General features: G+C 45.5%; 2 protein-coding genes across 2 annotated transcripts in view; one reads left to right on the top strand and one right to left on the bottom strand.

Annotated features, from left to right (window-relative positions):
• The window catches only part of LOC309566608 (E3 ubiquitin/ISG15 ligase TRIM25-like), a 69,953-nt gene extending 59,211 nt beyond the window's left edge, over nucleotides 1-10,742 (top strand). The window contains exon 2 of the mRNA XM_082271817.1: nucleotides 8,642-10,742. Coding sequence (XP_082127943.1) covers nucleotides 8,642-10,392 — 1,751 coding nt within the window. The 3' untranslated portion in view covers nucleotides 10,393-10,742. The remainder of the gene's footprint in view (nucleotides 1-8,641) is intronic.
• On the bottom strand, nucleotides 5,607-6,843 carry LOC309566513 (endophilin-A1-like). Its single transcript, XM_082271687.1, has one exon. It carries the CDS (start codon nucleotides 6,810-6,812, stop codon nucleotides 5,751-5,753), a length of 1,062 nt encoding a protein of 353 aa, XP_082127813.1. The 5' UTR covers nucleotides 6,813-6,843; the 3' UTR covers nucleotides 5,607-5,750.
• Nucleotides 10,743-20,572: the final 9,830 nt, after the last annotated feature.

Genomic DNA, 20,572 nt, shown 5'->3' with positions numbered 1-20,572 from the left:
GAGAACCCACGGTAACCCCCCCCCCCCCCCAACCGCCCCTCCATCCTGCTTTATTTTTACCCTGAATCTTTCCTGGTGACTATCTGCCCCCCCCCCCAACCACCCCTCCATCCTACTTTATTTTTACCCTGAATCTGTCCTGGTGACTATCTGCCCCCGCCCCCCCAACTGCACCTCCATCCTGCTTTATTTTTACCCTGGACCTTTCCTGGTGACTATCTGCCCCCGCCCTGCCCTGAGCTTTGGCCGGGGTGGGGCACTCATCAACCACTTTGTGATATTTCTCTTGTTACTTATTTGTTTGAATTGTTGGGAGATTCTCTTATGATTGGATGGAGGTTACAATGCCAATTTCTATTTCCTCCATGGGTGTGGCCGTTGTCTGCGGCTCCCTGCATGGGGATTGGCCAGGCCTTGCTTTCATCCTGCGTGCCTCCAGCGTGTGTCAGCCTGTTAAAGGTTTTCAATAACAAAATGTAAGAAGAAAAAGTCTTGCTGTGGTTTGTAGATGAGATTGCAATGCTTTGTTCCGGAATCCAGGACTGGGTAATATGGGAGTTATGGTTCAATAATAAAAGCTGCGCCATACATCAGACAGACGTCCCGTATACACACATATATCGTGCCGATCTGGCTAATGGCCCAGAAGGGTCTCAGGTTTTTTATGGCTACAAAAATTTCAAGCTTATATATACACACAGCATCTGACAAAAGTAAGTACACCCCTCCCATTATTCTATCTTTTCATGTGACAACACTGAAGAAATGAGACTTTGCTACAATGTAAAGTAGTGAGTGTACAGCTTGTATAACAGTGTAAATTTACTGTCCCCTCAAAATAACTCAACACACAGCCATTAATGTCTAAACCGCTGGCAACAAAAGTCAGTACACCCCTAAGTGACAATGTTCAAATTGGGCCCAAAGTGACAATATTTTGTGTGGCCACCATTATTTTCCAGCACTGCTTTAACCCTCTTGGGCATGGAGTTCACCAGAGCTTCACAGGTTGCCACTGGAGTCCTCTTCCCCTCCCCCATGATGACATCACAGAGCTGGTGGATGTTAGAGACGTTGCGCTCCTCCACCTTCCATTTGAGCAGTGGCGGCTGGTGCATTGGGGGCGCAGGGGCGCCGCCCCCCATCCATGCATCTGGCCCCCTAATCAAAATGCCGGACGCATGGATTCCAATTAGAGTTTTTTTTTTAATAGGCTCCAAAAAAGGGTGGGCTTGGGGCGCACAGCACTGCGCCTGAGCCCACCGAGTTGTATGACAATAGCTAATGAATATTCGCTATTGCCACACCAATTCTCCTCCTGGCCAATCAGGAAGTGGGTCCTGGGACCTGTTTCCCGATTGGCCAAAAGGAAAAGCCATGCTATTGGCCAAGGAGCAGAGGAGGAGGATGGAGGAGACTGAGGGGGAAGCCACCACCGCTGCCTGGCCAGGGTGAGTGAGCCGGCGACCTGGGTGGCGGGAGACAGTGCGGACTACAGCTGGTGGGGGACAGTGTTGGCTGAAGCTTGTGGGGGACTGGTGACCGGGGGGGGACAGTGCGGACTGCAGCTGGTGGAGGACAGTGTTGGCTGGAGCTTGTGGGGGACTGGGGACTGGTGACCAGGGGGGACAGTGCAGGCTGGAGCTGGTGTGGTCAGGGGGGGTATGGTGTAGTCCGTCTGTCGCCCCCCCCCCCCCCCCCCGGCCCATGGAGCACCAGCCGCCACTGCATTTGAGGATGCCCCACAGATGTTCAATAGGGTTTAGGTCTGGAGACATGCTTGGCCAGTCCATCACCGTTACCCTCAGCTTCTTTAGCAAGGCAGTGGTCATCTTGGAGGTGTTTGGGGTCGTTATCATGTTGGGATACTGCCCTGCGGCCCAGTCTCTGAAGGGAGGGGATCATGCTCTGCTTCAGTATGTCACAGTACATGTTGGCATTCATGGTTCCCTCAATGAACTGTAACTCCCCAGTGCCGGCAGCACTCATGCAGCCCCAGACCATGACACCCCCACCACCATGCTTGACTATAGGCAAGACACACTTGTCTTTGTACTCCTCACCTGGTTGCCCCCACACACGCTTGACACCATCTGACACCAAATAAGTTTATCTTGGTCTCATCAGACCACAGGAGATGGTTCCAGTAATCCATGTCCTTAGTCTGCTTGTCTTCAGCAAACTGTTTGCAGGCTTTCTTGTGCATCATCTTTAGAAGAGGCTTCCTTCTGGGACGACAGCCATGCAGACCATTTGATGCAGTGTGCAGCGTATGGTCTGAGCACTGACAGGCTGACCCCTCCCCCACCCCTTCAACCTCTGCAGCAATGCTGGCAGCACTCATACGTCTATTTCCCAAAGACAACCTCTGCATAAGATGCTGAGCACGTGCACTCAACATCTTTGGTGGCCCATGGTGAGGCCTGTTCTGAGTGGAACCTGTCCTGGTAAACCGCTGTATGGTCTTGGCCACAGTGCTGCAGCTCAGTTTCAGGGTCTTGGCAATCTTCTTATAGCCTAGGCCCTCTTTATGTAGAGCAACAATTCTTTTTCTCAGATCCTCAGAGAGTTCTTTGCCATGAGGCGCCATGTTGAACTTCCAGTGACCAGTATGAGAGAGTGAGAGCGATAACACCAAATTTACACACCTGTTCCCCATTCACACCTGAGACCTTGTAACACTAACGAGTCACATGACACCGGGGAGGGAAAATGGCTAATTGGGCCCAATTTGGACATTTTCTCTTAGGGGTGTACTCACTTTTGTTGCCAGCAGTTTAGACATTAATGGCTGTGTGTTGAGTTATTTTGAGGGGACAGTAAATTTACACTGTTATACAAGCTGTACACTCACTACTTTACATTGTAGCAAAGTCTCATTTCTTCAGTGTTGTCACATGAAAAGATAGAATAAAATATTTACAAAAATATGAGGGATGTACTCACTTTTGTGAGGTACTGTATAGGTACAAGGGAAAAAGTATTTGATCCCCTGCTGATGTTGTACATTTGCCCACTGACAAAGAAATGATCAGTCTATAATTTTGATAGCCGGTTTATTTTACCAGTGAGAGACAGAAAACAACAACAACCAAAATATCCAGAAAAACGCATTTCAAAAAAAGTTATAAATTGATTTGCATTTTAATGAGTGAAATAAGTATTTGATCCCTGATCAATCAGCCAGATTTCTGTCTCCCAGGTGTCTTCTATACAGGTAACGAGCTGAGATTAGGAGGATTCTCTGATAGGGAGTGCTCCTAATCTCAGCTTGTTACCTGTATAAAAGACACCTGTCCACAGAAGCAATCAATCAATCAGATTCCAATCTCTCCACCATGGCCAAGACCAAAGAGCTGTCCAAGGATGTCAGGGAGAAGATTGTAGACCTACACAAGGCTGGAATGGCTACAAGACCATCGCCAAGCAGCTTGGTGAGAGGTGACAACAGTTAGTGCAATTTTTCAAAAACATTGAAGAAACACAAAATAATTGTCAGTGTCCCTCAGTCTGGGGCTCCATGGAAGATCTCCCCTCATAGAGTTTCAATGAAGATGGAGAACGGTGAGCAATCAGCCCAGAACTACACGGGAGAATCTTGTCAATGATCTCAGCTGGGACCATAGTCACCAAGAAAACAATTGGTAACACACTACGCCATGAAGGACTGAAATCCTGCACCCCCGGCAAGGTCCCTCTGCTCAGGAAATCACATCTGATGTTTGCTCATGAATATCTGAATGATTCAGAGGAGAACTGGGTGAAAGTGTTGTGATCAGATGAGACCAAAATCGAGCTCTTTGGCATCAACTCAACTCGTCATGTTTGGAGGAGGAGGAATGGTGGAATGGAGGAGGAATGGTATTGTTGACCCCAATAACGCCATCCCCACCATCACACATGGAGGAGTAAACATTATCCACTTTAAGACCGGAAGGATTTGCTCCCTTAATGACCAGGCCCTATTTTACGATTCGGCACTGTGTGACTTTAAAGGACAATTGTGCGGTCGTGCGACGCTGTACCCAAATGAAATGGACGTCCTTTTTTCCCCTCAAACAGAGCTTTCTTTTGGTGGTATTTGATCACCTGTGCGATTTTTATTTTTTGCGCTATAAACAAAAAAAGAGCGACAATTTCGAAAAAAAAAAAAATTCACATTCTGCTATATGACATTCCCAAAAAATAAAAAAATAAAAATTATATATATATATATTATATTATTATATGAGAGATTGTAGGTATACATCGGTCTGCAGCTAGGGGGCGAGTGTGCACCACTGAGGGCACGCTCCCGGCCCCACTCGGCAGCGGGGGCTCTGATGCACAGGGCAGACGGCTCCGACTGCCGCCGGCCACCCGCAATTTTTCCCCGCTGAGAGAGTAGAACGGTCGGCTGATGTAAACACAGCCGACCGTTCTTCTTCCTGGAATGATCACAGAGCGCCTGTAATCCTTCTATATAGGATCGCATGTCTCTATGATCATTTCACAAGCCCTGCCTCATACAGATAGAATCACTCCTCTAGGCTTACATTTAACCCCTTATCACCCACTGTAATAACCCCTTCCCTGCCAATGTAACTATTACAGTGACAGTGCATATTTACAGCATTGATTACTGTAGTAATGTCACTGGTTCCCCCCCCCCCCCAAAAAAAAGTGTCAAAAATGTCAGTTAGGGGTCCGATCTGTCCGCCGCAATGTCGTAGTCGCTCATTTTTTTTTATAGCGCAAAAAAATAAAAATCGCACAGGTGATCAAATACCACCAAAAGAAAGCTCTGTTTGTGGGGGAAAAAAATGGCATCAATTTTTTTTTTTTTTTCTAGGAAATATTTTATTTGGCCCAGCTTCTATGCACAGTTAAAAGGAAATCAACAATAATCTAGTGTTTCTTTTCCACAACATCACAGAATGTACTCCATTGTAATTACAAGACTGAGGCAAAAACACGTTTCCCTTGTGGTCCCAGCACTTTTTTCATTGTAAACATTTATTTCTGGAAACACACAGTAAGAGAAAAATAATAAAAAAAAATAACACCATAACAGTTGGGCATGTTAAGACTACTGTGAACTGTATCCATGTGGAAGGAAGGTTGCCACAACAAGTACATGTTATTCCTGCATTTATTATAAAGGACTCTAAGGGCTCTTTCACACGGTCCGCTCCGTAGGCGGATCCGTGTTGCTCAGCGGGGATCGATCCGCGATCCCCGCTGAGCCGGGCGGATGACAGCTCCGTCTCCGCTTGCAGAGGGGAGAGGGAGGTGTCTCAGCCCCCGCTGCCCTCTATGGGGGATCGGAGAGAGCGGACCGCTTGTCCGCTCTCATCAGATCCGATCCGATCCGATTACTGAACGGATGGAAAAATAGGGTTTCCATCCGTCCGGATTTCACGGACAGGATCGGATACGGAGGGCAGCGGGTGTCAGGGGAGGTGTCTCCGCTGACACCCGCTGCCCCATAGAGCTGCATGGTGGATCCGATCAGATCCGCCTAAAAAACTGACAGGCGGATCTGATCGGACCGCCCGTGTGAAAGAGCCCTAAGACTCTGGTAAAAAGAAATACAACAGCTGAAAAAGGGACACATATTAACAAAAAAAAAAAAAAAAAAGGAATAAAGAAAAAATAGAAATGATCATGGAATGTAATGGGGTTTAAACCACTGCGCTTGTACCGATGATCTGGAGAAAGCAGCATTTAAAAGCAGTGGTACAATTGAATTGTGGTTAATGTCAGACATCTTAGTGGGGTAGTGGGACAAGGATATCAACATAGTTAATGGGGAAGAAGCCCGACTGGCCATGAAGCATCCCCTCATACCAATTTTCATCAATTTGATTGGTGAGAGTAATGATGTCACCTGCTTTGAAGCCAAGTTCTCCTTCGTTTTCTGGGTCAAAGTCATAGAGGGCCCGAAAACATGGCTGATCCATGGCAGCACCAGATGGTTTTGGAGTAGTAGCAAGGGAGATTCCTCCATTATGTTGAGTGAGGTCAACGGGCAAAGCAAGTTCCAAACTCATTCGAGGCTTAGGCTGATATTCTCTCCTTGGTCGGTTTGAAGCATCTCTGATTCTCTGTTCCAGTTTCGAAGTGACTTGCTGTAAAATCTGTACTGCTTGCTTATGATATTCCAGTTGTGCTTGAATGAGAGCAGAAAGCTGGCTCACTTGTTCAATATCCATCTCCAAAAGGTTAAACATGCTGGATTCTGCAATGTCTTTGGACTCATCAAATTTCTCTAAAGCCTGACGAATCTCATCATCTGTAATCTTGCCTTGTCGTTTCTTCTTGTAATCAAAGTCCAGACGCCTCCCCTCCAGCTTCTTTAAGTGGTGCTGTATTTCCTTTAAACCTTTGTCATGCAGATTTTGCAGTGGATCTATGAAATTCTGCTTAACATCAATGTCTAAGGAGTCTTTGATATCAGAAAGCTCCCTCATAGCTTCTCCTACGTCGACAAGAGCTGGGCCAAAGTTTGATTCATCTCCAATTTCTCTGCCATACTTGAACATGGCTTCTGCTAACAGGGCCTCAGCTTGAGGATATCCAGGCCCTTTCTCTTGTCCACGGATCTTTGACATTGTGTTGATCATACTGAGTTTTGCCCGAGAAGCTGGATTAGGCTGGAGATATTCTATTGACTTTGTCATTATTTCAAGGACTGCTCTACTGGTCACATCAACTTTTCTTTCCATTTCTTTAAAATCCTCATCAAGCTCGGTGCCTTCGGCCCCTCCAACCTTTTCATTCACTTTCTGAGTGGCTTTGTGGAACTGCTTCTTCAACCCCGCTACAGACATGCTGGCTGGTGTGCAGAGAGATGGTGTTGGACGCGGTACCAAAATGGCATCAATTTTAATTAGATACAGTGTCGCACGATCGTACAATTGTCCATTAAATTAACGCAGTGCCGATTTGCAAAATATGGCCTGTTCATTAAGGGGGCAAATCCTTCAGGTCCATAAGTGGTTAAGGGGACCCCCCAGGCACGATATTTAAAGGAATTTTTCATTTTTATTGTTTCACTTTAAGCTTCATTAAAATCACTGCTTCTGTAAAAAACGATTGTTTTTAAAAAAAAAATTTGCATTGATGCATGTCCCGTACCCAGGTCAGGACCCGGACCCCATACACTTTTTTTGGGCAATAACTTGCATTTAAGCCTTTAAAATGAGGACTTTTGATTTTTCATCTTTGAGTCCAATAGACTTCAATGGAGTTCACATGTTCTAACGAACCTTTCCTCCGTTCGCTGTGTTCTGGTGCGAACCGAACCGGGGGTTGTTTGGCTCATCACTATTCCTGATTGGAGGAGCATTACTCAATGGTCTAAGAAGATATGGAGCTGCGTCTGTCAATGAACAATAGAGAAATAAATTTTGGGTGGTCCTTTCTTTTGTATATAAAGGAGAACAGCCGGTGTTCCGTGAGAAAAACCTACCCCGTGAGAAATGCCTACCCTCGTCACTTCCGGTGGGTATGAAATGATCACGGCAGTGTGTAACGCGCCGGTTACATTAAAACAGCTGGGCTGCAATATGAGTCATCTCCACTCCCATCCCTGTCACTTCCCTGATCTGGGCTACTAAATATAAAAGCGGCGGCGGGTGTATGCACAAAACAATTCACGGAGCCGAAAGCCGCTTTTATATTTAGTAGCCCAGATCAGGGAAGTGACAGGGACAAGAGCGGAGATGACCCATATTGCAGCACAGTTGTTTTAATGTAACCGCCGCGTGGGTAGGTTTTTTTCACGGACACCGTGACAATTTCATAGTAGTGCGCATGTGCACTAGTCAGCTCCTCAGCTGCTCCATTACGTATCCGGAGCTATGAGCATGCGCACTGCTGCGCTGCTCAGCTGTTCCTGGCCGGAAGTGACGAGGGTAGGTTTTTCTCACGGGGTAGGTAATTCTCATGGAACACCGGGAATGTGGTGGGAAGGTCTCTGACAAGGAGATGGGCACAATATGGCAGAGGCAAAGGGTTACAAGCAGGTGGGTTGTTATTCTATCGTAGAAGAAGCTGGGCGGGGAATTTGCACATTTTGGCACCAACACTCAGCCCATCAGATTTCTTGTATTCTTTCAGATAAATCCATTTCCTCTGGGTAACTCAGTTTATTAAATGTTCAAATAATACTACAAAGGAGGAAGAAATATTCCTGACATAAAGTTTCCTCACCTTATTAAATGCTCTTTATTTTCCCCCAGATAGGGAGATTATTGTCAGGAATCCTCCCATGTATTATCTGTGTTCCTCTGTATAAGATTTCCTATGACTACGTGTCTCAGTCTCGCCCTGTGTAGGAATGTACAGAACGGGTCACCTCGCCCTGTGTAGGAGTGTACAGAACGGGTCACCTCGCCCTGTGTAGGAGTGTACAGAACGGGTCACCTCGCCCTGTGTAGGAATGTACAGAATGGGTCACCTCGCCCTGTGTAGGAGTGTACAGAACTGGTCACCTCGCCCTGTGTAGGAGTGTACAGAACTGGTCACCTCACCCTGTGTAGGAGTGTACAGAACTGGTCACCTCGCCCTGTGTAGGAGTGTACAGAACTGGTCACCTCGCCCTGTGTATTAGTGTGAACTGGTTACTTTCACTTTCACTTCTCTCGTCTGCTGTCAGCGATGGCGTCTGCTGATCTAAGGAAGGAGCTGGAATGTTCCGTCTGTCTGAACATTTATACAGATCCTGTAACCCTGAGATGTGGACACAACTTCTGCCAGGACTGTATTGGTTGTGTGTTGGATACACAGGAGGGGTCTGGAGGTTATTCCTGTCCTGAATGCAGAGAAGAGTTCCAGGATCGGCCTGCACTGCACAGGAACATAACACTGCGTAACATAGTGGAGAATTTCCTGTCCACCCATCCAGATCAGGAGGAGTCCGGAGTCTTCTGTACTTACTGTATTCACACTCCTGTACCTGCTGTGAAATCCTGTCTGATGTGTGAAGCTTCTCTGTGTGACAATCACCTGAGAGTCCACAGCAAGTCACCAGAACACGTCTTATGTGACCCCACCACTTCCCTGGAGAACAGGAAATGCTCCGTCCATAAGGAACTACTGAGGTATTACTGCACTGAGGACTCCTCCTGTATCTGTGTGTCCTGCAGGCTGGATGGAGAACATCGGGGACACCAGGTGGAGACTCTGGATGAGGCCTCTGAGATGAAGAAGAAGAAACTGAGGAATGTTCTGCAGAAACTGATGACAGAGAGAGAGGAGATGGAGAAAAGAGTGCAGAGTCTGCAGGAACGCAGGAGGAAAGTACAAGGAAAAGCAGATGATGAAACAGAGAGAGTCACTGCCCTGTTCAGAGACCTCAGGAGACGTCTGGAAGACCTGGAGAAGAGAGTCCTGAGTGATATCTCCGGGCAGGCAGAGCGGGTCTCCGGGGTAATCAATGATCTGGTCCAGGATCTGGAAATAAAGAAGGAGGAGCTGTCCAGGAAGATGGGGGACATTGAGGAGCTGTGTAACATGACGGATCCACTGACTGTCCTACAGGAATCAGACACAGGTGACTTGTGTGATACTGAGGATGGAGATGATGAGGACAGAGAGAGACATGATAAACTCCTCCATGATGGAGGGGATCTGGATGTGGGGGGGATCTCACACACATTACACACAGGTTTATCTGATATCATGTCTGGGGTAAATGTAGAGAAATGTACAGGCACACATGTCTATCCACATTCTACTACAAAGGGCAAAGGTCACATCGATGCTGAACCATCCAGGCCACGCCCCCTACCCTCCCCCACCATACAACACTCACACCGCCAGGCTGGAGGACCAAATATTGGGGCTGTACAGCAAACATCGGGGGTGTTGGGGGTTACAGACATATTACTGGATGTGAGGACAGCTGGTAATGATCTACATATATCAGATGACGGGAAAACTGCGACCTTCTCATCATCACATCAGAATCACCCAGAAACACCAGAGAGGTTTTATTATCCTCAGGTGATGAGCAGTCAGAGATTCTCCTCAGGGAGACATTACTGGGAAGTGGATGTCGGGGGGGCAGAGTACTGGATGGTCGGGATGTGTTACCCCAGTATAGACAGGAGAGGAGATCAGTCAGTGATTGGAGATAATAAGAAGTCCTGGGGTTTGGAGAGGTTGGGGGATAATCAGTGCTCAGTGATACATGACAGGAAGAAGATCCGATTACCCGGCGGTGTCTCCAGTAAGAGAGTCAGGATAGATCTGGATTATGAGGCCGGGCGGATCTCCTTTTATGATCTGTGTGACCCGATCCGACTCCTCCACACCTTCACCACCACCTTCACTGAGCCCCTCCATGCTGGGGTATGGGTATGGGGAGGGGGTTGTATAAAGATATGTGGGAGGAATGAGAAGTGAGAGATCTGCCCAGAGACATCACAAGGGGGATTATCTGATTGGTGATTGGTGCAATACTCATCCAATAGGAGGAAGCAGTGGACAGGAAACATGACTGATTTATGTATAAAGCTGCAGGTTCCGGGGCCGTCATCTTCATCCTAAACCTCACTTCACCACCTAGTGTGTCACTGACCAGGAACAAGCATGCAGGAGGGCAGATTCTTCAGCCTTCACTGGCTGCATGCTTGTTCTGGGTCAGTGACACACTACATAGTGTAGCCAGGATCAGGATGACGGCCCTGGGGTCTCCACCATCACAGTCTATCTAGAAGAAAATGTTGTTTTTTCTGTTTAGTATGGTGTGGGGGAGGATTACTTACAGACTTTGTTCTGCTATCTGGGGCTCCATTAGAGATTTCCCCTCACTTCCTGTCCTGGTGACAACATTTCACCAGACAGGAAGTGAGGGAAACTCTCCAACAGCAACACAGATATAAATAAAAATCCTTTTCTTTAGTAGAGTAAGGGAAGGATTAGAACCCCTGTCAGATCTTTATTTCTGTCTGTGTCCCTGGTGTAGTTTTTCCTTCATTTCCTGTCTGATAAAACGTTGTCACCAGGACAGGAAGTGAGGGGAAATCTCTCTAATGGAGCCCCGGATAGCAGTAAAAACCTGACAGGGGTTCTAATCCTCCCTCACTCCCCCATATCTAGAACAATATAATTTGTCTAGACACACACTTTATTATCCACAATGAGAATTCCTACATTTCTGTCCTCACAGGTTCCTTTACATGACCAATCCATGGATCTGTGATTGCTCCTCCCCCTCACTGTGATTGGCTGTGATGAGTGTCACTATGAATACAGCCAGTGCTAGTCTTGTTCCTATTGGTTATGATGTAGAGGGGGCGGGGATTGTGGTGTGGGTGTGGTAGTGTGGACAGGTGACGGGGGGTATACAGTCTCAGGAAGTGGAAATCCTCGGCTCTGTATACGGGAATATTGATCAGTGATTGGATATAGATAGAATGATGGGAGGGATTGGAAGATGACTACAATCACCATTAACCCCTTCAGTCCCGGCACCTCTATGATCCTTATGGAGCCGAGCGATTGTTACATTTCCTCTATTCCCTATTCATCTGATAAAGAGAAATAATTATTAACCTCTTCCGGACCGTCCGCCGCCATTCTAAGTCGCTACTTTGACGCTGAATACCGGCGTTATGGCAGCAGATAGCAGAGAGCAGCCATAACCCCGGTATTTTTTGAGCGGTGGGCGGTACGCTTTAACATAAGGGTGGTCCTAGCGGAGGATTTGCTGCAGGATCAGCTTTATTGGGTGGCGGGAGAGGTGCCCCTCCCCCTCCCACCACTTCCCGGTAATTTTCGCCACTTACCAGAGCCACCAGTAGTGGGGAAAATGATCCGCTCCTCTCTTCCCTCAGGCAGGAAGTCGAGTGAGGGCAAGATAGCCCCGCCTCCACTCTATGGCCTTGGAGGACCGGACCGGACCGACGTCATACATACGTTTTTTTTTTGCTTTTTAGTGTAGATGTGAGGTGTGAGGTGTTTGTGACCCCCCCAGATCTCACATTAAAGAGGTCCTGTCCTGCTTATTTCTATTACAAGAGATGTTTACATTCCTTGTAATGGTAATGAGAAGAAAGATGGCGTCTCTCCTTGATGATATTCCTTATTTAACCAATTCTGGACCGGAAGGATTTTCCCCCTTAATGACCAGGCCATATTTTGCATTTCGGCACTGCGTTATTTTAACGGACAATTGAGCGGTCGTGCGACGCTGTACCCAAATAACATTGACGTCCTCTTTCCCCCACAAATAGAGATTTCTTTTGGTGATATTTGATCACCTGTGCGATTTTTTTATTTTTTGCGCTATAAACAGAAAAAAGAGCGACAATTTTGAAGAAAAAAAACAATATTTCTCACATACTGCTCTATGACATTCTCAAAAAAAAAAAATTAAAAAATCAAAATTTTTTTAACATTTGTTTTCTGATACATATTTTTGATTAAAAAAAAATCGCAATAAGCGTATTTTGATTGGTTTGCGCAAAAGTTATCGCGTCTACAAACTATGAGAAAGATTTATGTCATTTTTAATGTTTTTTTTTTTCATTAGTAATGGCGGCCATCTGCGATTTTTTGCGGGACTGCGACATTGCGGCGGACAGATCGGACCCCCTAACCGACATCTTTGACACTTTTGGGGGGACCAGTGACATCACTACAGTAATCAGTGGTAAAATATGGTAAGACTGTGGACCTCGCGCTTAAGGAGTGTGTAAATATCCTAAAAGTGTGTACATTTAGCTGCCTGCTGCAAGAAAAAGTGCTAGTGCTTTGTGAATGTGGGACAGTGATTGCAGCGCTGCTAATAAATATAAATATATAAATACTGAAATAAATATAGTGTTATTAAAACTGAAATAATTCAATTAATCAATGAATAATAAAGAGCTAATGTGATCTGAGCTCTGTGCAAATAAGCAATGATAACTGTGCAGATATTACAATGTAAAACTCATAGATGAACAGTCCATAAATCAGTCCTTTAGTGAAAACACAGGAGCTGGATGCTTAATCCTTGTTGCTTCGGGGTCTCCCCCTTTGGGTATCTACTTACCACTAGGTGGTTGGGTTGAAGCAAAATAAGCTGATCTTCCTATGGCTCCTGTAGGGCTGGTTATGCTGTGGGTTGGAAGCGATCCTTTTCCTGAGTGTAGTAATCCCGATTGTCCTCATGGAAATAAAATGCTCAACATAGTGAGGACCGTTTAAAAATGCATTTTATTCCATTAAAAATTACAAAGGGATACTCACAAACATAAAACAATAATGCACCTATATCCTATTTCCTATGTTCGGTGCGGTGGTGAGCTGCTCCTCAGCGTTCGCTACCCCGACCGGAAGTCACGTGGCTGCCTCTCGGCCAATGGCTAGACGCGTTTCGCTGTGGACACAGCGTCATCTGTAGCTGGCTATTGGAGGTGCCACAAGTGTTATGAAGCTGCACTGGGAACTTCTTCCGGTATTTTGAGTACTATGGTGCACTTGCTACATCTATTATAATCATAGTGATCGTTTGCTTTATTCCTTCTATTAATAATGAGATTTCTCTTGTGGATGTTCAATTTATTTTCGTGCTGAAATTAATAGTCATATAAAATTAGAATTAATATTATACCTTCTGGATGTGTAATGTTGCCCCCTAGTGGAGTTTGTGAAAAATATCTATGTTAATGAAAACACTTGTTACTGCTCACGACGAATCGTTATAATAAATTTAGATGAGACCTTAAGATTACCACTCTCTAGATCTTCAGTATCAATTTGCCATTGAATCTAATAGATTATAAATTTTATAAATTGTATCAGGCCAATAATATTGAATAATGATATTGATAATAATATGAATGAATGCTAAGTTTTTATAGACCCCTGCTGGTCTAACTAGGGAACTATTTCCATTTTATAGCCATATGCTGAGACCATACATATGCCAATTGTTATCAAATCTTATCCTTATATATTTGATTGTTTTGTGATTAAACTTTGAGATAATGCTTACAACAGGGATATTTTATACATAAAATCAATAAAAATGTGCAGTTATAAATAGATAAAACATATGGGATTAAATTTAAAATTAAAAATCATTGATGAGGCAATTAATGTCAATTTCTACGTTCAAACCCTTTGGTACCATACTTCCTAGTTTGTGTATCCACCAAGTCTCATTCTGTGAGATAGCTCTTGTCATGTTCGTGCCCCTCCAATGTTTTACAATGGTATCTATCCCACAGAATTTCAACTTGCTTGGATCTTTGTTATGGCAAATGCGGAAGTGGTTAGATAAACTGTGCTTTTTGAACCCATTTTTAATATTTGTAACATGCTCTCTCAGCCTAATTCGGAGTTCTCTTGTCGTGCGTCCCACGTACTGGAGACCACACTCACATTCTAAAAGGTATGTAACATGTGTGGTTCTACACGTAATGAACTTGTCTATTTTAAATTGTTGTCCCGTGGCTGTGGATTGAAATTTTGTTTCCTTTCTTGATTTATTATTTGTTTTGCATGTGCGGCATATAACACAATTGCCGCACCTATAATACCCTTTTAGATCAAGGAATGTATTCAGTTTTTTTGGAGGGTCTGGTACATTTTTAGCCAGTTTGTCTTTTAAAATGGGGGGTCTTCTGTATATGAACTGTGGTTTTTTGGGTAAAATCTTATTAAAAGTTGGATCTCTTAATAAAATGGGCCAGTGTGTTTTAAAAATGTTTCTAATTGTTTATACTGTTTACTGAACTCTGTACAAAAAAACATTTGGTAAGGTTTGTTCGTTTTTTTACTTGGTTTTAAAAGTTCCTTTCTATCTAATTTCAAAACTTTTTGTTGGATATGTTGCAAAGTTGATGGATTATACCCTTTATCTTGGAATCTTTGTATTAATACCTCTGATTGTGTTAAATAATCTTGCTCTGACTTGCAATTTCTTTTGATCCTGAGCAATTGCCCTTTGGGTACCGCTGCTAGCCATTTGGGATGGTGGTTGCTATTTGTTGGAATATAGCTATTCCTATCAGTGCTTTTAAAGAATGTTTTTGTAGACATTTGGTTGCCTACAAAAACATTCTTTAAAAGCACTGATAGGAATAGCTCAGGATCAAATTTACAAAAAAGTGTGCTTTCTATTATAGGATTTTCATTCTGAGGACACCTGGTGGTTGCCTGTTGCAATTGCAGTTCAGTTCCTCACAGGAAGAAACAGGAAGTCTTGTCTTTTGTTAATAAAGTTTTCTTATTGAAGAACATAAAGATTTTCCCTCAGTTACAGAAGACATTTTACTTCTGATGCAGACAAGTGAAGATCTTCACATTTTCCTCTAGATACACAAATGTCTGTAAGTCTATTTATTATTCCCCATAGTTCATGTTACACTTGGATTTGTAGCGCCCTCCTAGTCAGGTGCTGGGTAAAAGCATTGAATTGTTACATAGTTACATAGTTAGTGAGGTTGAAAAAAGACACAAGTCCATCCAGTTCAACCTATGATGTGTGTGTGTGTTTGCTTTTAACCGTACATTGTATACCCCTGTATGTTGTACATTGTATACCCCTGTATGTTGTACATTGTATACCCCTGTATGTTGTGGTCTTTAAGGTGTACATCTAATAGTTTTTTGAAACTATCAATGCTCCCCGCTGATACCACTGCATGTGGAAGAGAATTCCACATCCTTACCGCTCTTACACTGAAGAACCCCTTACGCACTTTAAGGTTAAACCGCCTTTCCTCAAGTTTTAGTGAGTGGCCACGTGTCTTATTGTATCTCCTTTCTCTGAATAGTTTGTTCCTTATGCTAGGGTCGCCAGTACAGTATTTGTACATTGATATCATATCCCCCCTCAATCGTCTCTTCTCCAGAGAGAATAAGTTCAGTGCTTGTAGTCTTTCCTCATAGCTGATGTCCTCCATTCCCCTAATTATTTTTGTTGCCCTTCTCTGGACTTTCTCCAGTTCCAGCACATCCTTCCTGAGGACCGGTGCCCAGAACTGGACAGCATACTCCAGATGTGGCCGGACCAGAGTCTTGTAGAGTGGAAGAATAATCTCTTTATTTCTGGAGTGAATCCCCTTTTTTATACATCCCAGTATTCTGTTGGCTTTGCTTGCGGCGGCTTGGCATTGCATGCCACTGCCAAGCCTGTTGTCTACCAGTACCCCCAGGTCCCTTTCCATCCTAGACTCACCCAGAGGTTCCCCCCCTAGTGAGTAGCTTGCTTTCTGGTTTCTGGCCCCCAAGTGCATTACTTTACATTTTTCTACATTAAATCTCATCTGCCATGTGGTTGCCCACCCCGTTATTTTGTTCAGGTCTGCTTGCAAGATTTCGACATCCTGCATAGAAGATATTGGCATGCCTAATTTAGTATCATCTGCAAATACTGAGATTGTATTAGATATCCCCTCCTCTAGATCATTTATGAATAAATTAAACAGGATTGGTCCCAGGACAGAACCCTGGGGGACCCCACTTTCCACACCCGCCCAATCCGAGTACTCCCCATTAATCACCACCCTCTGTATTCTCCCCTGGAGCCAGTTCTCTATCCAGGTACTCACCTTATGGTCCATACCTACCTTCCTTAGTTTGTACAGTAAGCGTTTGTGGGGAACTGTGTCAAAGGCCTTTGCAAAGTCCAGATACACCACATCCACAGGCTTACCTTTATCTAGGTGGCAGCTCACTTCATCGTAGAAGGTTAACAGATTGGTTTGTCACGAACGATTTTTCATGAATCCATGCTGATTACTACTTATAATACCGTTTTCATTACTAAAGTCTTGTATGTGGTCCCTTATCATCCCCTCCAAAATTTTGCAGACTACTGATGTTAGGCTGACCGGCCTATAGTTACCCGGGATATATCTCGGCCCCTTTTTAAATATTGGTACCACGTTGGCTTTTTTCCAATCAGCTGGCACCATACCCGTCTGTAAACTATCCTTAAAGATCAAGAATATTGGTCTGGCAATCACCTGGCTGAGCTCATTAAGAACCCTTGGGTGCAAGCCATCCGGTCCCGGGGATTTATTTATGTTAAATTTCTCTAGTTTGGCTCTAAGTCTATCCTCTGTTAGCCATGGCGGCACTTCCTGAGGTGTATTATTTAGTTCGGCCTTACAAGCTGGGTTCGTGTAGCCCCCCGATTCCTTTGTGAAGACTGAAGAAAAGAAATTATTTAACACTTCCGCCTTTTCTCTGTCCTCTGTGGCCATATTTCCTTTATCATCTTTTATGGGGCCAATGTGCTCTGGCCTCGCTTTCCTACTGTTTATATACTTAAAGAACTTCTTGGGGTTCTTTTTACTCTCCTCCAATATATGTCTCTCGTGTTCTATTTTAGCCGCCCTGATTTCGTCTTTACATTTCTTATTACACACTTTGTAATGCTTAAATGCTGCCAATGACCCCTCAGTCTTGTATTTTTTGAAGGCCTTTTCTTTAGCACTAATATGCATTTTTATGTTGGAGTTTAGCCACCCAGGGTTTAGTTTTGCTCTTTTAAATTTATTTCCCTGTGGAATGCACTGGCCCGCCCCCTTGTTAAGTATGCTCTTGAAGCACTCCCATTTTTCCTCCGTGTTCTTTGTTCCCAGGGTTCTATCCCATTTGATATTTTCTAGCAGCGAGCGCAGTTTAGGGAAATTGGCTCTTTTGAAATTCAGTGTCCTTATATTACCCTTGTGTTTCCTATTACTGTAATTAATACTGAAACCAATTGACCTATGGTCACTGTTCCCTAAGTTGTCCCGTATTTCTATATCCGTGAGCAGGTCTGTATTGTTGGTAATCAGTAGGTCAAGTACCGCATTGCTTCTTGTCGGTGCATTCACCATCTGACCCATGAAATTGTCCTGCAAAACATTTAGGAACTGCCGAGCCTTGGCTGAGTGTGCGGTTCCTTCTGCCCAGTCTATATCTGGATAATTAAAGTCCCCCATTATAATGACATTTCCCATCCTTGCTGCCAATCCTATCTGTGACATGAGGTCCGCCTCACCCTCCTCCCTCTGGTTGGGGGGCCTATAGCATACGCCCAATATTACCTTCCCCACCGTGCCTTCCCTTTGAAGCTCTACCCATAGGGATTCTGCCTCGTCCATAGCTCCATTATTAATATCATCCCTCATATTTACCTGTATACTGTTCTTAATATACAAACATACCCCTCCCCCTTTTTTACTTTCTCTATCTCTGCGATAAAGGGAATACCCCTGAATGGTCGCCATCCAGTCATGAGAGCTGTCAAACCAAGTCTCAGTTATCCCCACAAAATCTAAGTCCTCCTCAAACATCAGCAGCTCCAGCTCTCCCATCTTGTTGGCCAGGCTTCTGGCATTGGTATACAAACCTCGTAATTTTGATCGGTTACATTTATCCTCATTTGATGTTTTTAGGCTGCTCTCTTGATTTTTCCCCGTACCCACCCTGGGTATAGGAGCTCCAAACACCCTACCGCTAATGCCCCCATTTCTGCCCTCTGAAACTTGTTTTCCACTGGCTAATTCTACATCTGTACCCTCCCCCCCATTCCCTAGTTTAAAAGCCCCTCTAACTCTTTGGCCATCCTCGCACCCAGTACGGCTGCACCCACCCCATTTAGGTGCAATCCGTCCCTACCAAAGAGCCGGTGACCGACTGAGAAGTTGGCCCAGTTCTCCAGGAACCCGAAACCCTCCTTACTACACCAGCTCCTCAGCCACTCGTTAACTTCCCTAATCTCACGCTGCCTCTCTGGTGTGGCTCGAGGTACAGGTAGTATTTCGGAAAATACTACCTTGGAGGTCCTAGTCCTCAACTTAGCGCCTAAGTCCCTGAAATCGTTTAGGACTCTCCGTATTCCTCTGCCTATGTCATTGGTACCCACGTGTACCATGACAGCTGGGTCTTCCCCAGCCCCACCCAATAATATGTCCACCCGATCCGCGATGTGCCGAACCCGAGCGCCCGGTAAACAACAGACTGTTCGGCACACACAGTCTTTGTCACAGATTACACTGTCTGTCCTTCTAATAATTGAGTCCCCTACCACCAGCACCTGTCTTTCCTTTCCCTTTCTCCCGGCCTCACTGGAGGAGTTCTTCCCCTGGCAGCTAGGGGCGTCGCTCTGCTCCAGCAATGCTGGTCCCTGACTGGTTTCCCCAACATCACGCAACGGGGCAAATTTATTGGGGTGCTCCAGCCCAGGATAAGCCTCCTTGCCTTGTCCCCTTCTACCCCTCCTAACTGTCACCCCTCTACTCTGCTCTGATGCCTGCTCCTCCGATACTCCGCCCACCTCTGTGCAGGCCCCTGTCTGCACCTGACTGGTACGATCCTGGCTCTCCTCCGGTATGGACATTCGTCTCAGTGTTGCCAGCTGCTTCCCTAGATTCAGGACCTGAGCTTCCAGGGAAGCAACGTGCTTACATTTTGCGCATTTGTATTCGCCCTCGATCACATGTCCGAGGAACGCATACATATCACAAAATGTACACCGAGTTGCATCTCCATGTTCTTCTGCTTATCAGGGATCAGGATTTCTAGTTCTGCTTGTTACATGTGTCCAGGTGGGATTCACTTGGTCTGAGGGAGTGTCCCCACTATATCCAATAGGGGAGCCTGTTGGACAGTGGAGGAAACCCAGCCAGTGACACACAGGCTTTTGTGGCTGTCCCAGTGGGAGGGCACTGCAGTGATGCATCCTGGGATTGGACATAAAAGCCAAGGGCCCATGTGACAGGGCGTCTTTGGCGGGAAGCAGAGTCCCAGGAGGAGGGTGACGGCTGTCTCTTCTCCTGTCAGAAAGGAAGCGGTCACAGGCGGTCGGCCTCGTGGATCAGGCGTGTGGGGCTATGCTGTGAGGTCCTGTGGAAGCTGACGGTGGAGCAGTGGCAGAGATTCCTGTGGAAATCAGTCTCTGTGAGTACCAGGGGTCTGCCAGGGGTCTGCCCAGGACGGGGACCACTCCAGGGAGGTCAGGGGACAAACGCCAGCACACACAGTGGGTCAGAAAGGGGGCGCCAAAATAGACCCTGAAGAGAAGATTAAAGTTCTGTTCATCATTTAATACCTTCACCTCAGTGGAAAGTGAAGCAGCGGCCTTGGCGCAAACACAGATAGTTCTCCTCATATTGGGCATAGTTCTAGTTGGAGTTTCCCACTCATCCCTTCCCCCATCCCAGTTCCAAAATAAAATACAAAAAACCCAAATCCCCTGGACTGTTCATTGACTGAGGCGAGGACTTAAAGCTATAAGTTCAATTGTCTGTTGCTATGGGTAACCCAGGGGAATCCAATCTAAGCACCTCCCATGGGGGCGGTGCTACAGATATATGATTTATATATAAGATTTCTGTATAGTAATGTTTCCTGGCGCATCATGGCAGCATACAATGTGTTGTGGCTCCGCCCCCACAATCTGATAGGACCGGGTAACTATAAATCAAAGGCAGACCCGGCTCGCAGCATTCTCCTTTTTATCCTCAGCTGATCAGGACCGGAGACACGAGGAATCCCTTACCGGTTGTCACCCCAGCCAGGTTCAGCCTCTCCTGGGTGGGAGTCCTTCCTGTGCAGCCTCTACATGAGCTCTATGGTTGGAGCCCCATTCTGG

This window comes from Pelophylax lessonae, assembly GCF_965119305.1.
Source record: "Pelophylax lessonae genome assembly, chromosome: 1".
Lineage (NCBI taxonomy): Eukaryota > Metazoa > Chordata > Amphibia > Anura > Ranidae > Pelophylax > Pelophylax lessonae.
Note: the sequence above shows the minus strand (reverse complement) of the source record. Positions and strands in the feature narration are given on the sequence as shown.